This window comes from Triturus cristatus, chromosome 7 (genome assembly GCF_964204655.1).
Source record: "Triturus cristatus chromosome 7, aTriCri1.1, whole genome shotgun sequence".
NCBI lineage: Eukaryota > Metazoa > Chordata > Amphibia > Caudata > Salamandridae > Triturus > Triturus cristatus.
The window spans coordinates 428377275-428403120 of NC_140590.1; the positions used below are offsets into that span (position 1 = coordinate 428377275).

Genomic DNA, 25846 nt, shown 5'->3' on the forward strand with positions numbered 1-25846 from the left:
TAATTTTTACCCCTACGCTATCCAACATTTTCCCTACTGTTGCACTCTCTGGAGTTGGAATAGTAATTTTTACCCCTACGCTATCCAACACTTTCCCTACTGTTGCACTCTCTGGAGTTGGAATAGCAATTTTTACCCCTACGCTATCCAACACTTTCCCTACTGTTGCACTGTCTGGAGTAGGAATAGTAATTTTTATCCCTACGCAATCCAACACTTTCTCTACTGTTGCACTCCCTGGAGTTGGAATAGTAATTTTTACCCTTACGTTATCCAACTCTTTCCCTACTGTTGCACTGTATGGAGTGGGAATTGTAATTTTACCCCTACGCCATCCAACATTTTCCCTACGGTTGCCCTGTCTGGAGTGGGAATACTAATTTTTACCCCTACGCCATCCAACACTTTCCCTACTGTTGCACTCTTTGGAGTTGGAATAGTTATTATTACCCCTACGCTATCCAACACTTTCCTTACTGTTGCACTCCCTGGAGTCGGAATAGTAATATATACCTCTACGTTATCCAACACTTTCCCTACTGTTACACTATCTGGAGTGGATATAGTAATTTTTAGCCCTCTGCTAACCAAAATTTTCCTTTCTGTTGTTGTTTTTTGGAGCTGGAGTAGTAGTTTTATTGTCTCTGCTATTTAGGGGCCGATTCAGATCCTGGAAAAATTTTCTCCGTACGAATCATATCCGGATTTTTTTCCGTCCGAATCGTACAAGTACCGTACAAACTGGCAAGTACGATTCGCATGGGAAAAAATACATACGAATCGCATTGGGAAAATTCCCCCACACGTCCTCGGGTCGGAAAAAGTGTCCGACACGTCCCCGGACGATTTTACGTACGAATCGGAAAAATGAAGTCCGAGCGCGCAAGTACAATCCATCCCGTCCGTCCGATTGTACAACCGTATGGAAAAAACACCGCACGGAGCGAACCTCAATAGCAACCATGGAGACATGTGCCCGCATACGCGCCGTCCCCCCCAGCCCCCCGTATGTACGCGCCGTCCCCCCAGCCCCCCGCGGATGGACGCGCCGTCCCCCCCAGCCCCCCGTATGTACGCGCCGCCCCCCCCCAGCCCCCCGCGGATGGACGCGCCGTCCCCCCCAGCCCCCCATATGTACGCGCCGTCCCCCCCAGCCCCCCCGCGGATGGATGCGCCGTCCCCCCAGCCCTCTGTATGTACGCGCCGTCCCCCCTAGCCCCCCCACGGATGGACGCGCGCCCCCAGCCCCCGCATGTACGCGCAGTCGCCCTCAGCCCCCCCGCGGATGGACGCGCCGTCCCCCCAGCCCCCTGTATGTACGCGCCGTCCCCCCCAGCCCCCCCGCGGATGGACGCGCCGTCGCCCCCCCAGCCCCCCGTATGTACGTGCCGTCCCCACCCCACCCCCGAATGTACGGAGCGTATCCCCTCCCTCGTATGTACGGCGCGGACCCCCACCCCACCCCCGAATGTACGGAGCATACCCCCACCCCCGAATGTACGGTGCAGACCCCCACCCCACCCACGAATGTACGGAGCGTACCCCCACCCCTGTATGTACGGCGCGGACCCCCACCCCACCTCCGAATGTACAGAGCGTACCCCCACCCCCGAATGTATGGTGGGGACCCCCACCCCACCCCCGAATGTACGGAGCGCACCCCCACCCCCGAATGTATGCGCCGTCCCCCCACCCCACCCCCGAATGTACGGAGCATACCCCCACCCCCGTATGTACGGCGCGGACCCCCACCCCACCCCCGAATGTACGGAGCGTACCCCCACCCCCGAATGTACTGTGTGGAACCCCACCCCACCCCCGAATGTACGGAGCGTACCCCCACCCCCGTATGTACGGCGCGGACCCCCAGAGCTACGCGCCGTACATACGGGGGTGGGGGTATGCTCTGTACATTCGGGGGTGGGGTGGGGGTCCGCGCCGTACATACGGGGGAGGGGGTACACTCCGTACATTCGGGGGTGGGGTGGGGGTCCATGCCGTACATACGGGGGTGGGGGTACGCTCCGTACATTCGGGGGTGGGGTGGGGGTCCGCGCCGTACATACGGGGGTGGGGGTATGCTCCGTACATTCGGGGGTGGGTGGGGGTCCGCACCGTACATACGGGGTGGGGGTCCACACCGGACATACACGGAGGGGGGCTGGGGGGACGGCGCTTACATACGGGGGGCTGGGTGGGGACGGCGCGTACATACGGGGGGCTGGGGGGGTACGGCACATACCGGGCCCCCAATTCTGCTCGCATCGCGGCATACTTCGCTTTTCCGGCACTTTTTGGGTGCCGTAAAAATATTGCCGTCCGGACTGCTGTCGGTTCGAATCGTACTTCCAGGTTCGTGAAACGCAGCCTGAATGCGTCCCGACGTCACGTCGGCGCTTTCCCAGATCACATTTGTATGTATATTTTCGTCGGTCGATGTTTTTTACGAATCGTACGGAAATGGTGTTTCCGTGCGAATCGTACTTGCATGTTTGTAATGTTTTTTTCCCGGGTACGAGTCGGACGGAGAAAACGCTCCAACCGACGGTTCGTACCCGGTTTTTCCAGGATCGGAATCGGCACCTTAATATTTTTTTTATTATTTTAGCTAATGTAGTATATAATTAATTTTAACAATATTTAAATGAACTGTAATTTTTGTAATTTGTTATATATAATTATTTAATTTTTATTTATGTTATTGTTTTATGTGTGTAATGTTTTTTGCAATTTTTTATATTTTTAAATAATTTATAATTTATTAAAATAATTATAAAAAGTTTATTAAGTAAGTATATATATTATTTATTATGGTGCCGATCACAATCCTGTAAAAACCGGGTACGAACCGTCGGACGGAGCATATTCTCCGTCCGACGCGTACCCGGTCGTCAAAATATACCAACATGGAATTACGATTCGCACGGAAACACCATTTCCGTACGAATCGTACAAAACACCGACCGACTAAAATAAACATACAAATGCGATCCGGGAAAGTGCCGACCTGACGTCGAAACGCACGCAGCCTGCCATTCACGAACCAGGAATTACGATTCGCACCGACGTCATCCCGCATGGTGACGGACAGACAGGACGATGCGAACAAGGAGTACCCGTATGCGATGGACAGACATGGACCCGAACCTACGTGTCATCCCGGCCCTCATAGCAGTCGACCTCCTCTACAGGTTACGACGCAGACGCCGCAGAAGGTCAGAACAACACCCATGGGCAAAGGGGGGGGGCAGGGGCAGGACACATAACCCCCACCCAAGTCACACAGCACACATGCCCTGGACATACCTGACCCTCAGGCCCTGGTCACTACGAGGGGGTGGGGGCGTGTCCAGCTAAGCCAGCGACCGCCACAACGGAAGATCTTCACGACGCGAACCGGCAACACAACCAGACAGGTACGTCCCGTACCCACGCCTTAAGAGCGTGGGTACGAGTCGTACCACGCCCACACCTACATCACCCCAACAATGGCGGGACGGCTCGTACCCACGTGGCAAAGGCCTGGGGACAGGCCGCACAAGAATCACATAGCGTGGGGACGGATATGTACAGACCGTACCCCCACCCCGTACGCATGGAGCGTACCCCCGACCCCAACCGTGTATGTACGACCCGTACCCTCACCCGCGTATGCAAGGAGCGTACCCCCCATGCCAACAGTCTAAGTACGACACGGACCCCCACCCTCGTATGCAAGGAGCGTACCCCCCACCCCAACCGTGTATGTACGACCCGTACCCTCACCCGCGTATGCAAGGAGCGTACCCCCCATGCCAACAGTGTAAGTACGACACGGACCCCCACCCGCGTATGCAAGGAGCGTATCCCGCACCCCAACCGTGTATGTACGACCCGTACCCTCACCCGCGTATGCAAGGAGCGTACCCCCCATGCCAACAGTGTAAGTACGACACGGACCCCCACCCGCGTATGCAAGGAGCGTACCCCCCACCCCAACCGTGTATGACCAACCCATACCCTCACCCGCGTATGCAAGGAGCGTACCCCCCACGCGAACAGTGTAAGTACGACACGGACCCCCACCCACGTATGCAAGGAGCGTACCCCCCACCCCAACCGTGTATGTACGACCCATACCCACACCCGCGTATGCATGGAGCGTACCCCCCACCCCAACAGTGTAAGTACGACACGTACCCCCACCCGCATATGCAAGGAGCGTACCCCCCACCCCAACCGTGTATGTACGACCCGTACCCACACCCGCGTATGCATGGAGCGTACCCCCCACCCCAACAGTGTAAGTACGACACGTACCCCCATGGAGCGAACCCACACACGTGTATGGACAAAGCGTACATATTGTTAAATAGGAGGGGTGTGTGCAGAGTCCTCCCAGCAGTGCCCAGAGACAGGAGGGGTGGGTGCCTATCACTCCCAGCAGTGCCCAGACACAGGAGGGGTGTGTGCAGAGTCCTCCCAGCAGTGCCCAGAGACAGGAGGGGTGGGTGCCTATCACTCCCAGCAGTGCCCAGACACAGGAGGGGTGTGTGCAGAGTCCTCCCAGCAGTGCCCAGAGACAGGAGGGGTGGGTGCCTATCACTCCCAGCAGTGCCCAGAGTCAGGAGGGGTGTGTGCAGAGTCCTCCCAGCAGTGCCCAGAGACAGGAGGGGTGGGTGCCTATCACTCCCAGCAGTGCCCAGAGTCAGGAGGGGTGTGTGCAGAGTCCTCCCAGCAGTGCCCAGACACAGGAGGGGTGGGTGCCTATCACTCCCAGCAGTGCCCAGAGACAGGAGGGGTGGGTGCAGAGTCCTCCCAGCAGTGCCCAGAGACAGGAGGGGTGTGTGTAGAGTCCTCCCAGCAGTGCCCAGAGACAGGAGGGGTGTGTGTAGAGTCCTCCCAGTAGTGCCCAGAGACAGGAGGGGTGGGTGCAGAGTCCTCCCAGCAGTGCCCAGAGACAGGAGGGGTGTGTGTAGAGTCCTCCCAGCAGTGCCCAGAGACAGGAGGGGTGTGTGTAGAGTCCTCCCAGCAGTGCCCAGAGACAGGAGGGGTGGGTGCAGAGTCCTCTCAGCAGTGCCCAGAGACAGGAGGGGTGTGTGTAGAGTCCTCCCAGCAGTGCCCAGAGACAGGAGGGGTGGGTGCAGAGTCCTCCCAGCAGTGCCCAGAGACAGGAGGGGGTGTGTGCAGAGTCCTCCCAGCAGTGCCCACAGACAGGAGGGGTGTGTGCAGAGTCCTCCCAGCAGTGCCCAGAGACAGGAGGGGTGGGTGCCTATCACTCCCAGCAGTGCCCAGAGTCAGGAGGGGTGTGTGCAGAGTCCTCCCAGCAGTGCCCAGAGACAGGAGGGGTGGGTGCCTATCACTCCCAGCAGTGCCCAGAGACAGGAGGGGTGGGTGCAGAGTCCTCCCAGCAGTGCCCAGAGACAGGAGGGGTGGGTGCAGAGTCCTCCCAGCAGTGCCCAGAGACAGGAGGGGTGTGTGTAGAGTCCTCCCAGCAGTGCCCAGAGACAGTAGGGGTGGGTGCCTAACACCCACAGCAGTGCCCATGGAATGCAAAGGGTGGAGTAGCCACAGATACCATGCCCACAAATTTCAGTCAGGTGCACAAAGACCCTGCAGTACATGTCCCACATGTGTGCGAGGCTGGGAGTATACGCATGCATAGTGCAGAAAAGAAAACATGTACACATGAAGTCATGTCAATAGTCCACATACACAAGTACAATGACTACCTACAATGCCACGAATGATGCAGGTGGAGACATCGCTCAGCATGCATGTGCAAAGTAGAAGGAGTCCGTCACACACCCAGCTAATGTACACACAGCTCAGTGCTAAATATTGGGAACACCCTGCAGGGAAGATGTCAGGGTACACAGAGGAAGGAATACACCTTTGGACAATTTCACCATGCAGCAACTGCTTACATGAACACAGAAACCTAGCTAACACCGTGTGATGGCACACAGATCCCAGGGTCCCCCCTATGACCAGCACACTACTACATTTCCCACACAACCAACACATGATCACCACCCAAAATCATGTAGCAGCCCCACCAACAGCAATATCAGAAAAGCAGTAGTGTTCAAAGGTAACAAAAATGGCTTTAATCAGCAATATCAAAAATTGTATGTTCGTAGAAAGTTCAATATTTACAAAGCCCATTGGGCAGTCCAGAAGTCACAGCTGGAACGGGGGACACAGTGGGATGCGTGTCCCCTAGCTTGCCTGCACAGTTACATTCCATCGTCTTCCACAGGGGTGAGAACATCATGTGGGGGGGAAGAAACAGGCACCGCAGGGACAGGAGGGTGAAGGGTAGGCGTGGTGGGTGCAGAGATGGAGGACTCCACCACAGGGGGTGGGGCAGGGCCAAAGGTGGAGGCCAGGATCTCGCTGCACACCTTAGCAAGGTCCGCCAGGGAATCCCCTGCACCCGAAGGAACCACAGGCCCCAAGGAGGGGGGGGGGGGGTCAGAGGGATGGGTCGCAGCGCCACTGGGGGAGGGCGTAGACAGGGGGGGGAATCAACCACCCTGACCGAGGACTTCCTTGACCGCTTGCGTGGTGGTGTGACTGTGGGGCTCAGGGACAGAGCGGCCATGAAGGAGTCTTTGGGGGAGATGTGGCCAGGAGAGCTGAGGGGAGGGGATTTGGAGGGAGTGGATTGGGTGGAATGGGGACTCCCACTCTGGCTGTGTGTCACACGTTTGCCCCCCGACCCAGTGGGTGTGCCTACCTCACCCTGTGTGTGCGTGTCAGGAGGTGTGCGGTGGACCTTCCCTGCTGGTGTGGTGCCTGTGTGTGTTGTGGTGGGTGCATTCTGACGTCTGGGTGTACGTGGGACAGGGATGGGAGTGGGAAGTGTGGATGGGGCAGGGGTAGGGGGTGGGACGTAGCGCTGCAGGAGACCCACTGCTGCAGTCAGTGTGGAGTCTATGGACCTCAGCAAGTTGCGTTGGTCAGCCTGCGATGAATGAATGCCCTCCAAGTATGCCTACATGTTGTTGAGGACCTGGCTGTGGGCATGGAGGACATTAAGGATCGCAGTCTGACCAATCTGCAACTGCCGCTGGATGTCCACAGACTCAGCATTGGCGGCAGCAGTGGAGACAGGGGCAGGGGGTGCGGTGCCTGGCAGGAAGGAGACATGTGGTGACCGGGCACGTTGGGAAGGGACACGAGCACGTGGGAGGCGGCTGATGCCAATGGAGGGAGCGGTGCGAGATGTAGGGCTGCTGTCAGATGGTGTTGCAGCCACCGCCCACTCGGAGAGATCATCCTCGGACCCGTCAGCTTCATACTCTGTTGTGCCAGTCGACAGGTCCCCGGGTTCACTCTCCTCCGCCTCAGTCCCACTCGATGTGCCAGACACGATGTCACCGCTGGCACTGGTGCTCGGTCCCTCCACGCCGTCTGTGTCCATGTCTCCCTCCGTGTCCCCCGACGATGCTGTGGGCAGGGTGAAGAGACAGAAATTAATCATACACCTGTATACATATGTCACATGAGTCCAATCTACTTAGGTTACAGTGCATAGCCTGAAACAAAGGAAGAGTTACAACTACAAAACAAGGTACATATGTAGGCCCTGCAAGACACAGTTGTGTGACCCACCATGCCATGGAAAAACTATGGAGAGCATGACACAATAGCAAATGAGATGACATGGAATTTTGCCTGAGGAGCAAGGCCCTGGGGACAATCCAGCACTGCATCTGCACCACACAGCGTGGCAGGCAATAGGGATGAGCAGGGACCGCATCCAGGAACTAGAGGCACATGCAGCATAGGTAATACTGATAACATGCCCACCCTGACTGGCACACTGCACCTTGAGTGTATGGTCAGACAAACATCACACACTGGCCAGTCCTAGCAAGGAGATTACAGGTCTTGACATGTAGGCCATGCCCGCACCACCCACCCCCTACATGAGACAAATCTGTGGAGACACAGGAAGCACTTACATCTCTTAGTCTGGGTGAAATACACATGGGATGCAAAAATTCAATATTGCACACAAAATACCCAAGGTGCGCCTGTCCAAATAATCATGTACAAATGGGCATCATCAGATGATTGCAACAAGACACACAGGCAATGGCCACCGTGAGTATGTACTTGGAAAATCAGGTCAGGCTGGACAGTGGACACTTGTAATACATCTCACGTCAATATACATGGTGCCAGGGGACAATGGCACAGAGCACAACCTATGCTGTAGACACAGAGATTGTCGACATTCTCGGATTACACACATGATACCTAGGAAAAGATGCCCCTGGGGACAGTAGTGGCCACACAACTCCATGCTCCTGAATGGGAATGACTGCAACACACGCTAACATCCCTGCACTATGCGTAACGCACACTCATGCACATCATGTCACAGGCCACCACATGGGACATGCCTGCTGGAAGGCCTCGCACTTGAGAGATTAACTCCCATGTCTGGACTCAGCATTAGTGCCAACTGACATGGAACCCACAAGTCCAGAACTGGACAGGGCACAGGCAAGGTCACTAAACCTGTTACACACCACCCCCACACATGATGCTGCAGGCATAGTACACTTGGAGAAGGTGTCAGGCTACATAACCTTGTGATGGAGTGACTACACACAGACCAGGGAACACATTGCAAGGAGGGGAAGGGAGGCAGGAGAGCACTGCAATACTGTGGGTAACAGGATCTGCACAGCACCATAAACCCTGGAAGTGTATCCATGGAACAGTGCACTTACAAATGCTGGTGAAACACAACAAACACACATGTACCTAGAGTACATAGCATGTGTGTCACACCTGGACACAATGGCAGAAGTCACAGTCACTAAAAAGGGACACAGTCTGTGCCAGTGGACACTGCACTCACCTGATAACCTGGTCGCCCATACAGCATGGGGTACCGTGGGAGGATCACATCCACCAAAGCCATGTTCTCCTCCAGGGTGAATGGCTGTGACCTCTCCACAGCCCTTGACATGGTTCCAGGGAATCGGTAGCAGCAGCTGGGTCGTGGACTACAGAGATGTGCAGGCAAGTGCTCCCTCATTGGACCTGGCTGACTTATATCTGCATTGCTGGCCCATCTCATGCACAGGAGTACAGAGTGATTGGTCACTCACATTTGCATCCTGTGTTTCCTCCAATCCCTTCAAACCTAGCAGTCTGTGGGTTCTTAATCTGTTTTTTCTCCTGCATGATGTCAGCCCCACAAACACATTGCAACAAAGTAGATTCATTCCAACTGACTTCTGCTGTGCACCTTCCAGAACGAATTCAAAATTTGAACTTCGTCTCCATGACAACCAGCATGCATGTAGGCCTTAATACTTGTCCCTCATGTGTCCCCTATGTAATTTGGAGCTTCACACACAGGTATGGTGCGTTCCGGGGCCCTAGGGCACCCCAAATGCATAGCAACGGGCCGTACACGCATGCCTACGTTCACTATCACTATGGGTGTCCTCGCGTATGCGTACACGTAGTGGTACGGGCCGTACATGCGCCTGTACGCTCCCTGTCACTATGGGTGTCCTCTCGTATGCGTACACGTAGTGGTACGGGCCGTACACGCGCCTGTACGCTCCCTATCACTATGGGTGTCCTCGCGTATGCGTACACGTAGTGGTACGGGCCGTACACGTGCCTGTACGCTCCCTATCACTATGGGTGTCCTCGCGTATGCGTACACGTAGTGGTACGGGCCGTACACGCGCCTGTACGCTCCCTATCACTATGGGTGTCCTCGCGTGTGCGTACACGTAGTGGTACGGGCCGTACACGCGCCTGTACGCTCCCTATCACTATGGGTTTCCTTGCATATGCGTACACGTAGTGATCAGGAGCGTACAGGCGCGTGTACGGCCCGTACCACTACGTGTACGCATACGCGAGGACACCCATAGTGATAGGGAGCGTACAGGCGCGTGTACGGCCCGTACCACTATGGGTGTTCTTGCGTATGCGTACTCGTAGTGGTATGGACCGTACACATGCCTGTACGCTCACCATCACGATGGGTACACATACGGCAGCACTCCCATAGTGATATGGGAACGTACACAGGCCCTCTTAGCAGCAGTACGGCGGTTTTCACACATCACAGTGGTGACAGGCAGCACACAGGAAGGAATAGGGCGGACATACTTGTCCATGGATGGACATCAAGGCATTGTCTGTGCAGTACTACATGTGTGGGGCACAGGTGTGACAGGCTGTGATGTGGAACATTACTCCTGAGTCAAGAAGGCACCAGATGTATGATGAGATGTGTACAGATGTAATGTGTGACGGTGCAATGTGTGCCAGGCATGCCCTTGACTCCTTGGACATGTGTGCATGTCGTACTGCACACTTGGGATGACCGACACTGGCATGGCAAGGAACACCAACACACGGAAGTGTCCCCTGATGCCCGGTACAGGGGTTACCACACCTGACTTGTCACTACCCACGGTGCACGATGTGACTATGTCATGTATGTGTGGGGGGTTCCCATTTAGTTGATGTTGGAGCACCCTCAAAAGCTGCAGCTGTTGCAGCAACCAACATGTGTCTGTGTGTAGATTGACATTGCACACTGTTCCGCACACCATGCCACATGTGGTATTGGATGTGAGGTGCGTATGTATGCATGTGACACGGAGTAGCGTAACGAGGACATGTCTGCATCCTCTCAATGAATGTGTGGTGAGTCATGACATGTGCACCTTCATGGCAAGGTGTGTGGGCTGTCCTAGTGTAATGTCATGTGACCTGTGGCTCTAGTGTTCCGCTACCTGTCTCTGCAATCGGCATCCTACTTCTGCTGATGTGTGGGTGTATGTCACCCCTGTCTTGCGTCTGGCTGTTCACTTGCACTGGGACACAGCTAATCCCATGGCATGGCATGTGGAGGTTCTCAATCTCCGTGTGTAGCTAGCTCTTGGTAGGAGTGTCACCTGGCAGCCATACGTGTCCAGGGCATGTGGCACATACCTGACTCCGTATGTAGCATATGTGTATAGACAGATTAACATGTGCTCAGTACAAATTATTTGTTGTTGTGGTGCACTCACTCTTCCTTGTCACTTCCAAATTACTGCAGAGCGCCGCCTCTTCCCCGAGCAATTCCGGACTTGGCTGCCATGCGGGACAATGATCGTATCCGGTGCTACCGCTTCCCCCAATGGTTGATTCTGGAGTTGACGGCGAGACTGGCACCACACCTGCAACCGCAGCACAGGTATCCTACGGCACTGACACCCAAGCTGAAGGTAATGGCAGCCCTACATTTTCTAGCCACGGGTACCTTTCAAAATACCATAGCTCATGTTGGTGGCATGTCCCAGAGCATGTTCTGCCGTGTGCTGCATGATTTCTTAGAGGCCATGTTGATTCACCTGGATGACTTCATCAAGTTCCCAACCCCTGAAATGTTGACTGGGGTCAAGCGTGGATTCTATGCCCTGGGAGGGATGCCCCATGTCATTGGGTCCATAGATGGGACACATGTTGCTTTGGTACCACCACACGCACAGGAGGTAGCGTACCGCAATCGGAAGCACTACCACTCCATCAATGCCCTTGTGGTGTGTCTGTCCAACATGGTGATTTCACATGTCTGTGCTCGTTTTCCAGGATCAGCACACGATGCCTACATCATGAGGCGTAGCAGGGTGCCTGAAATGATGACGCAGCTGCGCAACGAACGAGCATGTGTTGTTGGTGGGTACAGTCTGTCTGTCCTGTATTTTGCGTAGACTACCGGCACGACCGCTTCTCCAGTTCTAATGATGTCCATGTGCTTCCCAGGTAGGGGATGCTGGCTATCCCAACATGCCATGGCTGATCACACCTCTCCGCAACCCCATCACACCGGCCCAGCTCCGCTACAACACCGCCCATGGCCGGACAAGGCGAGTGATAGAGAGGACGTTTGGCCTGCTGAAGAGCCGATTCAGGTGCCTACACAAGACCGGCGGCGCGCTCCCATATGCCCCTGCGAAGGTCTGCAAAATCTTCATGGTCTGCTGCATGCTGCACAACATGGCAGTTGAGAAAGCTGTGCCACTCATCCTGGATCAAGATGACCAGGACCATCCACCCGTGGAGGACGAAGGGCTTGGCAATGGGGCTAGTGATGTGGAGGATGTGGAGCCACAAGAGGACATCCGGACTCGGCTCATACGCGACTTCTTTGCTTAGTGGTGAGTACCAGTGTCTGAGTGTGCACACATTGCTCCCCGTGTGGCATGTGTTGTGATGTGTGTCTCCACCTGCATGTATGGCACGTGAGTCAGAGGTGTGCGTGGGTGTGTCACTGGAGTGATGGTGGCAGTGATGGTTGTATTTCCCCAGTCATAATTGTGACCTAGCATGTTGTCATCCATACATGTGTCGAGTACATGCACATGCAAGTGGCTGTGCTTTTTGGGGCTGACTTCTTGTGTGTCTCTCTTCCCCAGGTACTTTCGCATGCCGTCTGCTGCTTGCATTGTTGTGGCACTGCTATTCCTCATGGACACGTCATCATGTGCTGACTCAGCGTTACACGCACGGACAAGTTTGGAAGTCTCCTTAGGGTAAGGGATGCATCAGGGGTGTATTGGGTGTGGCAGTTGTTCACGATGTATGCACACTGCCCCTGTCGATGTTTGGTTCCTCTGCAGCCATGTAGCATCACCATGGGACACGACATGCAGCTGTGTACACCTGAATAGATGGTCTGACTTGTTGACAGTCATCAGTGATGGGATAGTGGATTGGGATGATGGCATCAATGTGTGTAACACTGCCCTCGGACACGTACGGTTTGCATTGGCTTGAGATGGTGTGGGACTTCTACATCAGCGGATCAATGGTGTATGGCAGTCTCTCCGTGAGCAGCTGTGGGTGTTTAGCTGTTAGCCGACAATTGAGTGCCAGTTCCATGGCTATCACGCATTAGTGCTGCAGAAGGGGGTGCCAGTGTTGGACCCACATGTTACTCCACATGAAGTGTTCATGTGTACTTCAAGTTGCCTCTGCAATCCCGAATACATGACTAATAAAGGTGTCCCTAGGCCTCCAAGGTGCCTCTTCTCAGTCAATGCTGGTGTGTTGCCACGGTGCATCCAGCATGTCTGGCATGGTTTTCCCTGATAGTGGCTATGTGTCTATGTGTCGAGTAGCAAGATGGAAGCTGTGTGTGTGGGATGAGACTGTGTATTGTGCATGATGTCCATGAGTGTGTGGGTATTGTGACATGTGCCATCCCCATGCATCCAACATTGGCCAGGCCCCCATTCTCTGCATCCACCGGACTCAAGCTTACAGGACATGGTTCTGCCACCTGTCTACACATACCTGGGTGCCCCCCAGGACACTGGACTGGATCCCTGACCTCTGCGCATGACTGTTGCTGTACTCAATGTGTCTGTCAGCACGGTTGTGCGGCCACCCCCTCAGCTGGTTGGGCCAATCACGGGTGTGTATGGTGCTCCATGTCTGTCTTGCCTAATACACTGTGACCCGTGTGTCCTGTGCCAGACTCAGGCCCCAGGGTGTGGATGGTTGAAGTCAAAAGAGAAGTCAGGCATGTTTAGACTTTACAATAAACATGTAAGGTAATAAGGCAACCAGCAGGCATCTTCTCTTCATGGTGTGAATTTTTATTTTTGTGGGGGGGTGGGGGTGGTATGACGTGAGGGGCTTTCCGGGAGTTTGGAATCCAAAGTTCAGTAGGGGAGTTGGTGTCCTTGCCATTGGAAATCCTCAGAGTCCATGCCACAGTCTTTGTCAACATTGGTCAGACAGTGACCAGCAAGGCCATGTGGCAGAGAATGTCTCTTGATGCTGTGATGCTGTTGCTCCAGTGGGCCAGGTGCCAGGCCAGGTGTCCTGGGAGATGGTGATGTAGCACCGACCCTCACGGTCCTTTCCGTGGACGACCCGGCCTCCTGCGAGGACCCTCAGAAGCAGGCCGTGACGATGTTTGGGATGCTCCATCGGATGTTTCCTCCTTCTCCTGATCCCTCCCTGTGGGTGGTGATGTTCTACGCCTTCTGGCACAGGGAGGGTTGCCCATGTTGTCGGCCATCCGACGGAGTGTATTGTGAATCCCCTGGAACACCGTCACGAGCTCAGCCTGTCTGTCCTCCATCCTCCGTTGGTGTTGCAGTAGACAGGCATGTTGCTGGGCCTGCTGGGTCATTATCTCATCGAGGGTCCCCTTCATCTCATTGAGGGTGGACACAACCTGGGCCATGCCCGTGGTGTCCTGCCGGTATGTGTCCAGGATGTTACGGACATGGGAATATACCGGTTCCCCAGCCAACTGGTCAGGCTGGCGCCTCCGCCGTCCTCCACTCCCACCACCCCTGCCCATTTGCACCTGGCCTGCCCTTGTGGGCACATCGGGTCTCCGGGACCCCTGAGGGGTGGCATTGGCGTTGTCGCCTGCCTCCTCCTGGGTGCCCGGGACACCGTGTCCCTCCTGGCCAGCCTGGCTGCTTTGTGGTGGTGGGGCAGGGATCCTGGGTGTCTCCTGGGATGTGGCAGGAGTGGGGGTGGTGGTTGGCCCCGTTGTACCTGACGCAGGTGCTGCAGGTGGTTGGACACCAGAGGGGCCAGGTTGGTCGGGGTCGTCCACAGAGTGGTGAGAGTCGTCGCTGCCGGTGGGATCGGCCTCCCGCAGAGCCGGGTCCTGTGAGTCTTCCCCCCCAGTGTTGGGGGGTGAACCACGAGGTTGACCTGTGTGTGAGAGAGACAATGTTAATTTTGGTCCATGCAACATCCATGTTTCATCAGTTTCTAAGTTGGCACTTTTCCTCTTGGAATTAGGATCTGTCTTGCATTCCACTCACAGTGCACTTGTGCATGGGTGTGTCCCTTGGGCACCACTTTGGCGCCTTTAACTATGTGTGGCACAGTCTTACTTGCTGCGTCAAGTGTGACTGCAGTCAGCAGTGGAGTGGGCAGGTGTGGCAAGCCATGCATTGGCGCCTTCCGTGTAGCACTGTACATGTGCACATGGAGTGGATCCACACACTTATATGATGCAGGTAGCTGTCGTTGTGCTCGTGCACAGGTTGTGACATGGCCCTGTGTTTTGCCATGGAGAAGAGAGGGGGTTCTGGCACTGGCCACCCTTGTCTACATGCACGCAGTCCACCTGCTGACGAGCAGACATTCCCACACACCACAAGGCTGATTTGCTCTCCTTGTGTCTCCCTCCCTCTCTGTCCCCCTCTCCCTCCCTCTGTGTCCCCCTGTCCCTCCCTCTGTGTGTCAGCCTCCTCCCTCTGTCCATCTCCCTGTGTCTCCCTCCCTCTGTGTCCCCCTGTCCCTCCCTCTGTGTGTCAGCCTCCTCCCTCTGTCCGTCTCCCTGTGTCTCCCTCCCTCTCTGTCCCCCTGTCCCTCCCTCTGTGTGTCAGCCTCCTCCCTTTGTCCGTCTCCCTCCCTCTGTGTCCCCCTGTCCCTCCCTCTGTGTGTCAGCCTCCTCCCTCTGTCCATCTCCCTGTGTCTCCCTCCCTCTGTGTCCCCCTGTCCCTCCCTCTGTGTGTCAGCCTCCTCCCTCTGTCCGTCTCCCCGTGTCTCCCTCCCTCTGTGTCCCCCTGTCCCTCCCTCTGTGTGTCAGCCTCCTCCCTCTGTCCGTCCCCCCGTGTCTCCCTCCCTCTCTGTCCCCCTGTCCCTCCCTCTGTGTGTCAGCCTCCTCCCTCTGTCCGTCTCCCTGTGTCTCCCTCCCTCTGTGTCCCCCTGTCCCTCCCTCTGTGTGTCAGCCTCCTCCCTCTGTCCGTCTCCCCGTGTCTCCCTCCCTCTGTGTCCCCCTGTCCCTCCCTCTGAGTGTCAGCCTCCTCCCTCTGTCCGTCTCCCCGTGTCTCCCTCCCTCTCTGTCCCCCTGTCCCTCCCTCTGTGTGTCAGCCTCTGTCACCTAAGGCCAGCTTCCTGGGCACACACTGTTAGCAGATCTTTGAATGGCCCTTGGCTTGTTGCTGTGAGTTTGTTTCTGATCTCCAGGCACCCATTGGGTGTAGTGTGTGTGTCTGCGCTGCTGCTGTGGTGGTGTGTGCTGCCACTCTTTCACAGTGTTGGCTGTTCATTAGCTGCTGTCATGTGCAAAAACGTGCCTTCACCCCCATGTGTTAATGCAAGGCGTCCGCCATTTGCTGGCGAGTCTTTCCTGTGTGGGGACACAGTGTTAGTCTGGCTGTCACCTAGGCCATATGGGCAGAGGGCATTGTTGTCTGCTTCTGAGTTGCACTATGTGATTTTTGGGGCCCACCCTCCCGCCATCCGGCTTATCGTGTCATGTGTTGGTGTCTTCTGTGGCCTGTGATTTGACATTGTCCAGCTGGGTGCATGGGGCATGGTGGCGCCAGTGGCATGTGCGTGTTCATGGAGTGTGGTTGAGTCATGCGATAGCTTGGGTTGGTTGCGTGCCTGTTTGTGGGTTTGGTTGTGGATGACGTTCCCCCCATGTGAGGTGCGTTGTTTGTGTACTCACCCGGGTCTCGGAGTCCTCCTAATCCTTCGACTGCCTCCACCGGCAGTATGGCCATCACCCTCTCCTCCCAGGGATGGTAGTGTACGGGTCTGCGGGACGGCCCTCCTCCAGTGACGTTGGCCTGGTTGTGTTCGTCCGTCATCTTGGCTCGGACCCTCCTCCGCAGATCGTACCACCTGGCTTGGCATTCCTGCTTGTTCCTTCTGGTGTCCGCAACAGCATTCACAGCATCGACGATGGTCTGCCACATGGCTGTTTTTTCTGCAATGCTGGTCTGTCTGACCAATGTTCCAAAGAGGTGTGGCTCGACTGGATGGTGGGGGGTGTGTGTGGATGGTTGTGGGTGTGTGGGTGTGGTTGTGCAGGTGTGTGTGTGTGTGAATGTGATGAGGGGGTGTTTGTGAAGGTGGTTGTGTGAAGGTGTGCAAGTGTAAGGTGTGGTGAAGATTGTAGTATGGTGCTGTAGGTTGTCTGAGGGGTCTGGCAGCAGTGAGTGTGTTGCAAAGGCTCATGGTTTGTGTGTGGGCCCTTTTTATTGGTCCATTGGTGGGTGTGGCTGTGTTTGAAGTTTGGGTGGGTGTGTTATAAGGAGTGGTGGTGTTTTGGGCCTCTGTTTGTTTTTGGCAGTTGCAGGTCAGTGAATGTGTTGTTTTAGTGGTTGTTGGACATGTTTAGTGGCTTTGTGCCATTCGAATGGTGTATTCTTGTGTTGTTTTGTTTTGTCCTGGTTGTGTACGTGCGTTTTTAGCGTGTGTACGGTGTGTACATGGGCCATTTGGTTGTACAGTGCTGTCCTTGTGTGTGGCTTGGTACGACTCGTACATGCGGTTGTGATGTTGGGGCCTGGGGTGCGCTCCGTACTTAGGAGGTTGTGGTGGGGGTGTGACTCTGACGTACAGGGGTGTACATACAGGGGGGGTACGACACGTACACGGGTGGGGGTAGGACTCGAACGTACAGGGGTGTACATACACGGTGGTACGACACGTACACGGGTGGGGGTAGGACTCGATCGTACAGGGGTGTACATACACGGTGGTACGACACGTACAGGGGTAGTGGTACGACTCGAACGTACAGGGGTGTACATACACGGGGGTACGACACGTACACGGGTGTACATACACGGTGGTACGACACGTACAGGGGTGGGGGTACGACTCGAACGTACAGGGGTGTACATACACGGGGGGACGACACGTACACGGGTGGGGGTAGGACTCGAACGTACAGGGGTGTACATACATGGTGGTACGACACGTACAGGGGTGGGGGTACGACTCGAACGTACAGGGGTGTACATACACGGTGGTACGACACGTACACGGGTGGGGGTAGGACTCGAACGTACAGGGGTGTACATACACGGTGGTACGACACGTACAGGGGTGGTGGTACGACTCGAACGTACAGGGGTGTACATACAAGGGGGTACGACACGTACAGGGGTGTACATACACGGTGGTACGACACGTACACGGGTGGGGGTGCGACTCGAACATACAGGGGTGTACATACACGGGTGGGGGTGTAGATACACGGGGGTACGACACGTCCAGGGGTGGGGGTAGGACTCCAACGTACAGGGGTGTACATACACGGTGGTACGACACGTACACGGGTGGGGGTAGGACTCGAACGTACAGGGGTGTATATACACGGTGGTACGACACGTACACGGGTGGGGGTACGACTCGGACGTACAGGGGTGTACATACACGGGGGTACGACACGTACAGGGGTGTACATACACGGTGGTACGACACGTACACGGGTGGGGGTGCGACTCGAACGTACAGGGGTGTACATACACGGGTGGGGGTGTACATACACGGGGGTACGGCACGTACAGGGGTGGGGGTACGACTCGAACGTACAGGGGTGTACACACACGGTGGTACGACACGTACACGGGTGGGGGTAGGACTCTATCGTACAGGGGTGTACATACACGGGGGGTAGGACACGTACACGGGTGGGGGTAGGACTCGAACGTACAGGGGTGTACATACACGGTGGTATGACACGTACACGGGTGGGGGTAGGACTCGAACGTACAGGGGTGTACATACCCGGTGGTACGACACGTACACGGGTGGGGGTAGGACTCGAACGTACAGGGGTGTACATACACGGTGGTACAACACGTACACGGGTGGGGGTAGGACTCGAACGTACAGGGGTGTACATACACGGTGGTACGACACGTACAGGGGTGGGGGTACGACTCGAACGTACAGGGGTGTACATACACGGGGGTACGACACGTACAGGGGTGTACATACACGGTGGTACGACACGTACACGGGTGAGGGTGCGACTCGAACGTACAGGGGTGTACATACACGGGTGGGGGTGTACATACACAGTGGTACGACACGTACACAGGTGGGGGTAGGACTCGAACGTACAGGGGTGTACATACATGGTGGTACAACACGTACAGGGGTGGGGGTACGACTCGAACGTACAGGGGTGTACATACACGGTGGTACGACACGTACACGGGTGGGGGTAGGACTCTATCATACAGGGGTGTACATACACGGGGGTAGGACACGTACACGGGTGGGGGTAGGACTCGAACGTACAGGGGTGTACATACATGGTGGTACGACACGTACACGGGTGGGGGTAGGACTCGAACGTACAGGGATGTACATACACGGTGGTACGACACGTACAGGGGTGGGGGTATGACTCGAACGTACAGGGGTGTACATACATGGGGGTACGACACGTACAGGGGTGTACATACACGGTGGTACGACACGTACACGGGTGGGGGTGCGACTCGAACGTACAGGGGTGTACATACACGGGTGGGGGTGTACATACACGGTGGTACGACACGTACACGGGTGGGGGTAGGACTCGAACGTACAGGGGTGTATATACACGGGGGTACGACACGTACAGGGGTGTACATACACGGTGGTACGACACATACACGGGTGGGGGTGCGACTTGAACGTACAGGGGTGTACATACACGGGTGGGGGGTACATACACGGTGGTACGACACGTACACGGGTGGGGGTAGGACTCGAACGTACAGGGGTGTACATACACGGGGGTACGACATGTACAGGGGTGTACACACACAGTGGTACGACACGTACACGGGTGGGGGTGCGACTCGAACGTACAGGGGTGTACATACACGGGTGGGGCTGTACATACACGGTGGTACGACACGTACACGGGTGGGGTAGGACTCGAACGTACAGGGGTGTACATACACGGTGGTACGACACGTACACGGGTGGGGGTAGGACTCGAACATACAGGGGTGTACATACACGGTGGTACGACACGTACATGAGTGGGGGTACGACTCGAACGTACAGGGGTGTACATACACGGGTGGGGGTGTACATACACGGGGGGTACGTCTCGGATGTACGGGGGCTGGGGGGAGTGTTGGGCGCGTATGTGGGCACTTGTCTCCATGGTTGCTATGGGAGTTCGGTGCGGACGGTGTTTTTTCCATACGGTTGTAACATCGGACGCACGGGATGGATCGTGATTCCTCGGTCGGACTTCACTTTTCACATTTGTACGGTAAATCGTCCGAGGACGTGTCGGACACATTTTCCGACCCGAGGACGTGTGGGGAATCATTCCCAATGCGGTTCGTATGGACTTTTTCCCATGCGAATCGTGATTGCCAGTTTGTACGGCACTTGTACGATTCGTACGGTAAAAAGACCGGATACGAGTCGTACGGGGTAAATTGTTACCGGATCGTAATTGGCACCTCTATGTATATGTATAATTATTTTTTTATTAAATTATATTGAATAATTATTAATTTTTAACATTATGAAATATATTTAATTATGTTTATTTTATTTATAAGTATTATTCTGTTTATTTTACATATTTTTTGTAACCAAAAAAAACCCGATATTTTTAAAAACGATATTTTTGACATCGACATTTTATTTTCGATATTTTTGTACTTACCATGTTGTAGATAGGATGTCGATATTCTTGACATCGATATTTTTGTTGCGATATTTTTGTAGGTCGATTTTCTGACCTTCGAAATTTTGTCAGAGATCCATCCACCTCCTTAGACAAAGCTGCTATGTTACCAGTGACCTCAGCTATTGATTGCTGAATTGCCACATTATTCACCCTCACTTGTGCATAGTGCCACTGTGCCTCTGCTCGCTGGGTTGTAGAAACTGTAGAATTGCCCTAAGATATGGTTCCTGAGTTTGATCAGATTAATTACCACCGTACATACACGGGTGGGGGTACGACTCGAACGTACACGGGTGTACATACACGGGGGGGTTCGACACGTACACGGGTGTACATACACAGGGGGGTTCGACACGTACATGGGTGTACATACACAAGGGGTTCGACAGGTACACAGGTGTACATACACGGGGGGTTCGACACGTACACGGGTGTACATACACGGGGGGTTCGACACGTACACGGGTGTACATACACGGGGGGGGGGTACGACTCGAACGTACACGGGTGTACATACACGGGGGTTCGACACGTACACGGGTGTACATACACGGGGGTATGACTCGAACGTACGGGGGCTGGGGGGGTACGACTCGGATGTACGGGGGCTGGGTGGGTCGGCGCATACATACGGGGGCTGGGGGGGTCGGCGCGTACGTACGGGGGCTGGGGGGGGTCGGCGTGTATGTACGGGGGCTGGGGGGGTCGGCACGTAGGTACGGGGGCTGGGGGGGGTACCTACTCTGGTCATTTCGCGACGTACTTCGCTTTTCCGGCACTTTTTTGGTGCCGTGAAAATATTGCCGTCCGGACTGCTGTCGGTTTGAATCGTCGTTCCTGGGTCATGAAACGCTGCCTGACAGCATCCCGACGTCACGTCGCAGCATTCCCGGATCACATTCGTATGTATATTTTCGTCGGTCGGTGTTTTTTACGATTCGTACGGAAATGGTGTTTCCGTGCGAATCGTAATTCCATGTTTGTGAAGTTTTACGACCGGGTACGAGTCGGACGGAGAAAACGCTCCGACCGACGGTTCGTACCCGGTTTTTGCCGGATCGTAATCGGCACCAAAGTGTCACAATTGCCTTGACCTCCTCTTTGGACATCACCCAATCTCGTAAGGGACTGCCTTTATAACCACTACTAGCAGTTGAATTGTTCATTCATGCGGTTTTGTTCCTGCCGACCTGCAACACCTTAGCAGCTCCACGCTGTTTTTTTATATTGCCCCTATTGGGGAATGTCCATTGCTAAGCTGATAGTGTCTCATCTGCCTTTTCCTCCTGGCTTGTTTCTGCACCATATTCCCCCTCCTCTTCTACTACAGAGCTAGATGGCCGTAATGAGAAGGCTACGACAGAAGGGAGAGGAATATCACTCACTGTGTTATTTACAGTCAGTATCAAGAGGGCAGGTGAATTATTGGTTATGGCCTCAATTACCTCCACTTCCTCACAGCCCCCACTGACGATGGTGCTATTATTGCAGAGGTACACACATCTTCATGTTGTCCAATTTTCTCTGATCCTCCCGCTAGTGCAGAGATTTCTGTTGTTGGACAAAGCTTTGAGGCTGCGTTATCTTCAGTCTGGCTCTCCTCGTCCAAATATGTCTGGCTACTACAAAGTTGCACTTCAGAGGCCTCTAGCCCACCAGTTGGTCTCCTCATGCAGCATCGGATTGGCCATTGCTGATGCAAAGATCACAATCGAGGGAGCGGCCACCATCAATATATCTGCATGGGAAGACTCTTCTCCGATGGCTAAAGTCTTTTTGCTGAATGCCTGCAGTAGGGTAGCTGCTATGCCACCACCCAACAACGTCAATATCGGCCTCCCTACTTGGGAAGCAGTGTCCATGCCATGGCAGATCCGTGCAAATTGCCAGCCCCTTCCAGCCAGCTGGCTTAAGCCTGCGTTCTTGCCACCCTGCAGGCCCCCGCCCACCCTTAAGTGTGCTGGTATGAGGCAGCGCCATGAAACACCAAACACAAGTCTGGAGCCGATTAGTCCCACCAACTATGCCAGGATTGAGGTCAGCAAAAGCAGAGTTGATATGCAAAACGCCACAAACAGAGCTGCCACATATAAGGGGATTTCAACAAACCCTGCTGCTTAGCTATCTGTCATCTGCCAATCTGCCGATTAACAAAGCAAATGCCATTGAGAAGAGCGGGACCGGGCTGCTCCCTCTCCACCAATTCAACTCTCACACTCTTGAGGCAGCAGGCAGACTCGGCAACTCCCTGCATGATCAGTCCATCACCATCTCCCTTGCTAACAAAGCAAGCCCCCTCTTTCCATGGGACTCCCCCGCATCCAGACTGCTAAACCTCCAGAGTTATAGATGTTGTAAGTAGCCTAGAACATGACTCAGATCCTGAAGGAAGTCATGGAAACAGATATAACTCTTTTGTTTGTCACTCAAAGTGTCACAAAGAAAAGATACAATATTGTATTTTAAAACATTTATTGAAAAGCTCTTATCTTTGCAAACAAAACATGAACTGTGATTGTAAGAATGATGAGACACATTATTGTAATAAGCGTTATTAAAATAGTGAAAAATACAAAGAATTCAACCATGGAAATTGTTTATAACATTACTACCATAGATGCACCTCTGAGTGTGCAGCTATCTTCCTTCGCAGGATGAAGGTTGGGTACAGCGGAACTGCATCTTTCAGCAGCGTTCCATGAGTACTCTGGCAGAAGCGCACCTGTCTCCAACTTCAACATGGACGTCGTTTAAATAATAAAACAGCAAGCTGATCATACTTTAATTAGACTGACGCAGAAGAGTTGTCTCTTTGCTGGCACAGAAAATAAAACAATGCCTCATGTACTGAATGTGTACGACCCCAGACATAAATGTGCAGACTACAGGGTGTCAATGCCTATCAAGAATAAGTGTCTGCAAGGGTATTCTTTCGATAAAGAAATGGGTTCAAAGCACCATCAGAAAATAAGGCTAAGTTAGCACAAGAACTAAAATGGAAGCTAAATGCAAGCCATAAAGCAATGGCCATCTTGGAATGATTTTTTTATCCTTTGAAATTACGCATTTCAAGATGTCCATCTGTGTGTTTGCATAAAGGTGCACACACAGAAGGCTGCAGGATTCTTCTTCAGCCTTTTGCATAAACCTCTTGCACACTTCTGAGTGATTTTGGTAGGCCCTACAAACTTAGCAGTATTTCCGATCTTTATCAGTCAAAATTATCCATACCACCATACCTGACCCCCCAGGCGGAAACCTTAATTGTCTGTACGTACTGCGGTGCCCGAGCAAACCTGGCCGATGCCCAGTGGAGCTGTCCTATGCAGCTATAGAGGAGTTTGGCTCTGGTTCACCCCTCAAACATTGTTTTCCTCATCTCCCCGTTGTGTCTTTTTTTCCCTCCCCTGCCCCTCCCTCCGTGATTCTTTGTCTGCCTCTCCTTTTCCAGCTGACCTTTCTGTGTCCCCTGAAGTACTTTATGTTATTCTATGCTTTAATAATCTCATGTAACTATGTTATACTGTTTTCCCTTTCTATGTTATGCGGCGCTACTGAAACTGATGTAACTATGTAACAATGTTCTGAAACAATGTCCTATCTCATCTAAAGCGCTCTGACACCTCCGGGTCTAGCAGCGCTATATAAAACTTTTAAAATAAATAAACATGAGGGATCATCTTGCAATGTTTTTAGCATAAACTATGCCAAAACCACAGAGGATTAACAAAGCCAATGGCTCTCCGCATACATTTACAATGTGATACCGTGTGACTTTTCCAAACTTTGTTATTAAATACGGTCTGATGCTGTTTTATTCTTTTCTACATCTAGCCCCTGTCTTTATGAAGTTCTGCGCATTTGTGTAAAAGAAATAACTGAGCATAAACCAAGTACCCTCTGTGAAAGTCTCCATCATTTCAGAACCTTTCCTACTACTTCCCGATATCTGTGCTACACTCTGTATATCTCAGCAGCCTTGCAAGCATTATACCACCTTACACCTTGTCCAAGTTCAGGTCCATAGAATTGCTAGTGTCTTGTCACTTGAGCACTCTCCACAGTGAACTTTGAATAGGATCAGTCTTTTCTGCATTCAAGTTTGCCCAAAAAACCCAACACTTCAGTTTCCAGAACATTCATTATTTGCCACTCCTTCCTCGTTTGTGACTTTTGACATTAGCATGCTGCATTGGTACAGCCTCACCAATATTTATTTTGCCAGAGGCATGCCTTGATAAAACATTTTGTTTTGAAAGTTCAGCTCCGTTTCACTTCTATAACTAAATTATAATTGCCGTATTTGCAATGTACATCCTTTCCATTATTATTGCGTGTTGAGTTGGCTTGCTTTGTTATTTTAAAATATATTCTATGACGTTGCATTGACTTTATCCATTTGTCCAGGCTCGCTCGATCAACACTAGTGTTAATTCCATTGCTGGGTATACATGAAATTGTGTATACATTCATCACGGATGATCAGATTGAAGGGCACTCAAAGCATATAAGACTCTTCGTGCAATTAACTCTCAGCTCTTTTCAGGTATGGTTTATTTTTGTATTAAAAATGTAAAACTCATCCACAGAGCTTATGTTTTGGTTATAGCAGTGAAGTATACCTTCCATTATATTGTGTAACTTGATAGAAAAAGGTGAATCTACACAGTACCTGCCAGTCTGAATTGATCTTTGTCAAAATCGTAAACATCACTTACTTAGTGCTATGTTTACTCAATCAACTGTCTAATATATTATAGAGTTTAGATTTTCCGAGTCGCAAATTGCATCATATTTGAATTCAGATTTTTTGTGCAAATATGCACGCATGTAACAACAGAAGTGCAAGGAATATTACCACAAATGATTAGGCCTGCAATCTTTCTTGTCAGAAGAAGGGATTACAAATGTAATGTTCATTTCTAGTAAGCAGCAAGTAATTAGGGATCTAGTTTAGAGTTTGATAGAATTGGTAACATATAGCGACCGCCTTATTACAAGTGCATTATATCAGACTGCAATTGTAATAAGGCAGGTTTCATATCAGTCACATTTGTGTAAATTAGACCCTAAGGGGCCGATTACAATGCAGCCCACCTTCCGGGCCGCTTCAAAATCGGCTGCTCTGTTTCATTTCCGACCACCGCATTATGATGCTGACTGTCGGAAACTAAACTGGTCGGTCATTCCGGCTGGCTTCCGATGGGCTCAAGGAGCCCGTTGGCCTGTAGGAACCGGCTCGTAATCCCAAAGGGCGGGCCTTTTCGCCCTTAGGATTACGATGCACGGTTTCTGGCATGGTTTAAATGACGGCCTGTCCGACATGGAAACCATGTCAGAAAGCATGTTTGGGGGCCCCGAGCAGGGCCCCCTTGTTTGTACGGCCTCCGGTTGGGG

General features: G+C 53.2%; 1 protein-coding gene across 1 annotated transcript in view; it reads left to right on the forward strand.

The window, feature by feature from the left end:
• The window catches only part of GLP2R (glucagon like peptide 2 receptor), an 883434-nt gene that overhangs the window by 841422 nt on the left and 16166 nt on the right, over positions 1–25846 (forward strand). Inside the window, exon 11 of the mRNA XM_085616722.1 lies at positions 24857–24995. Coding sequence (XP_085472848.1) covers positions 24857–24995 — 139 coding nt within the window. The remainder of the gene's footprint in view (positions 1–24856; positions 24996–25846) is intronic.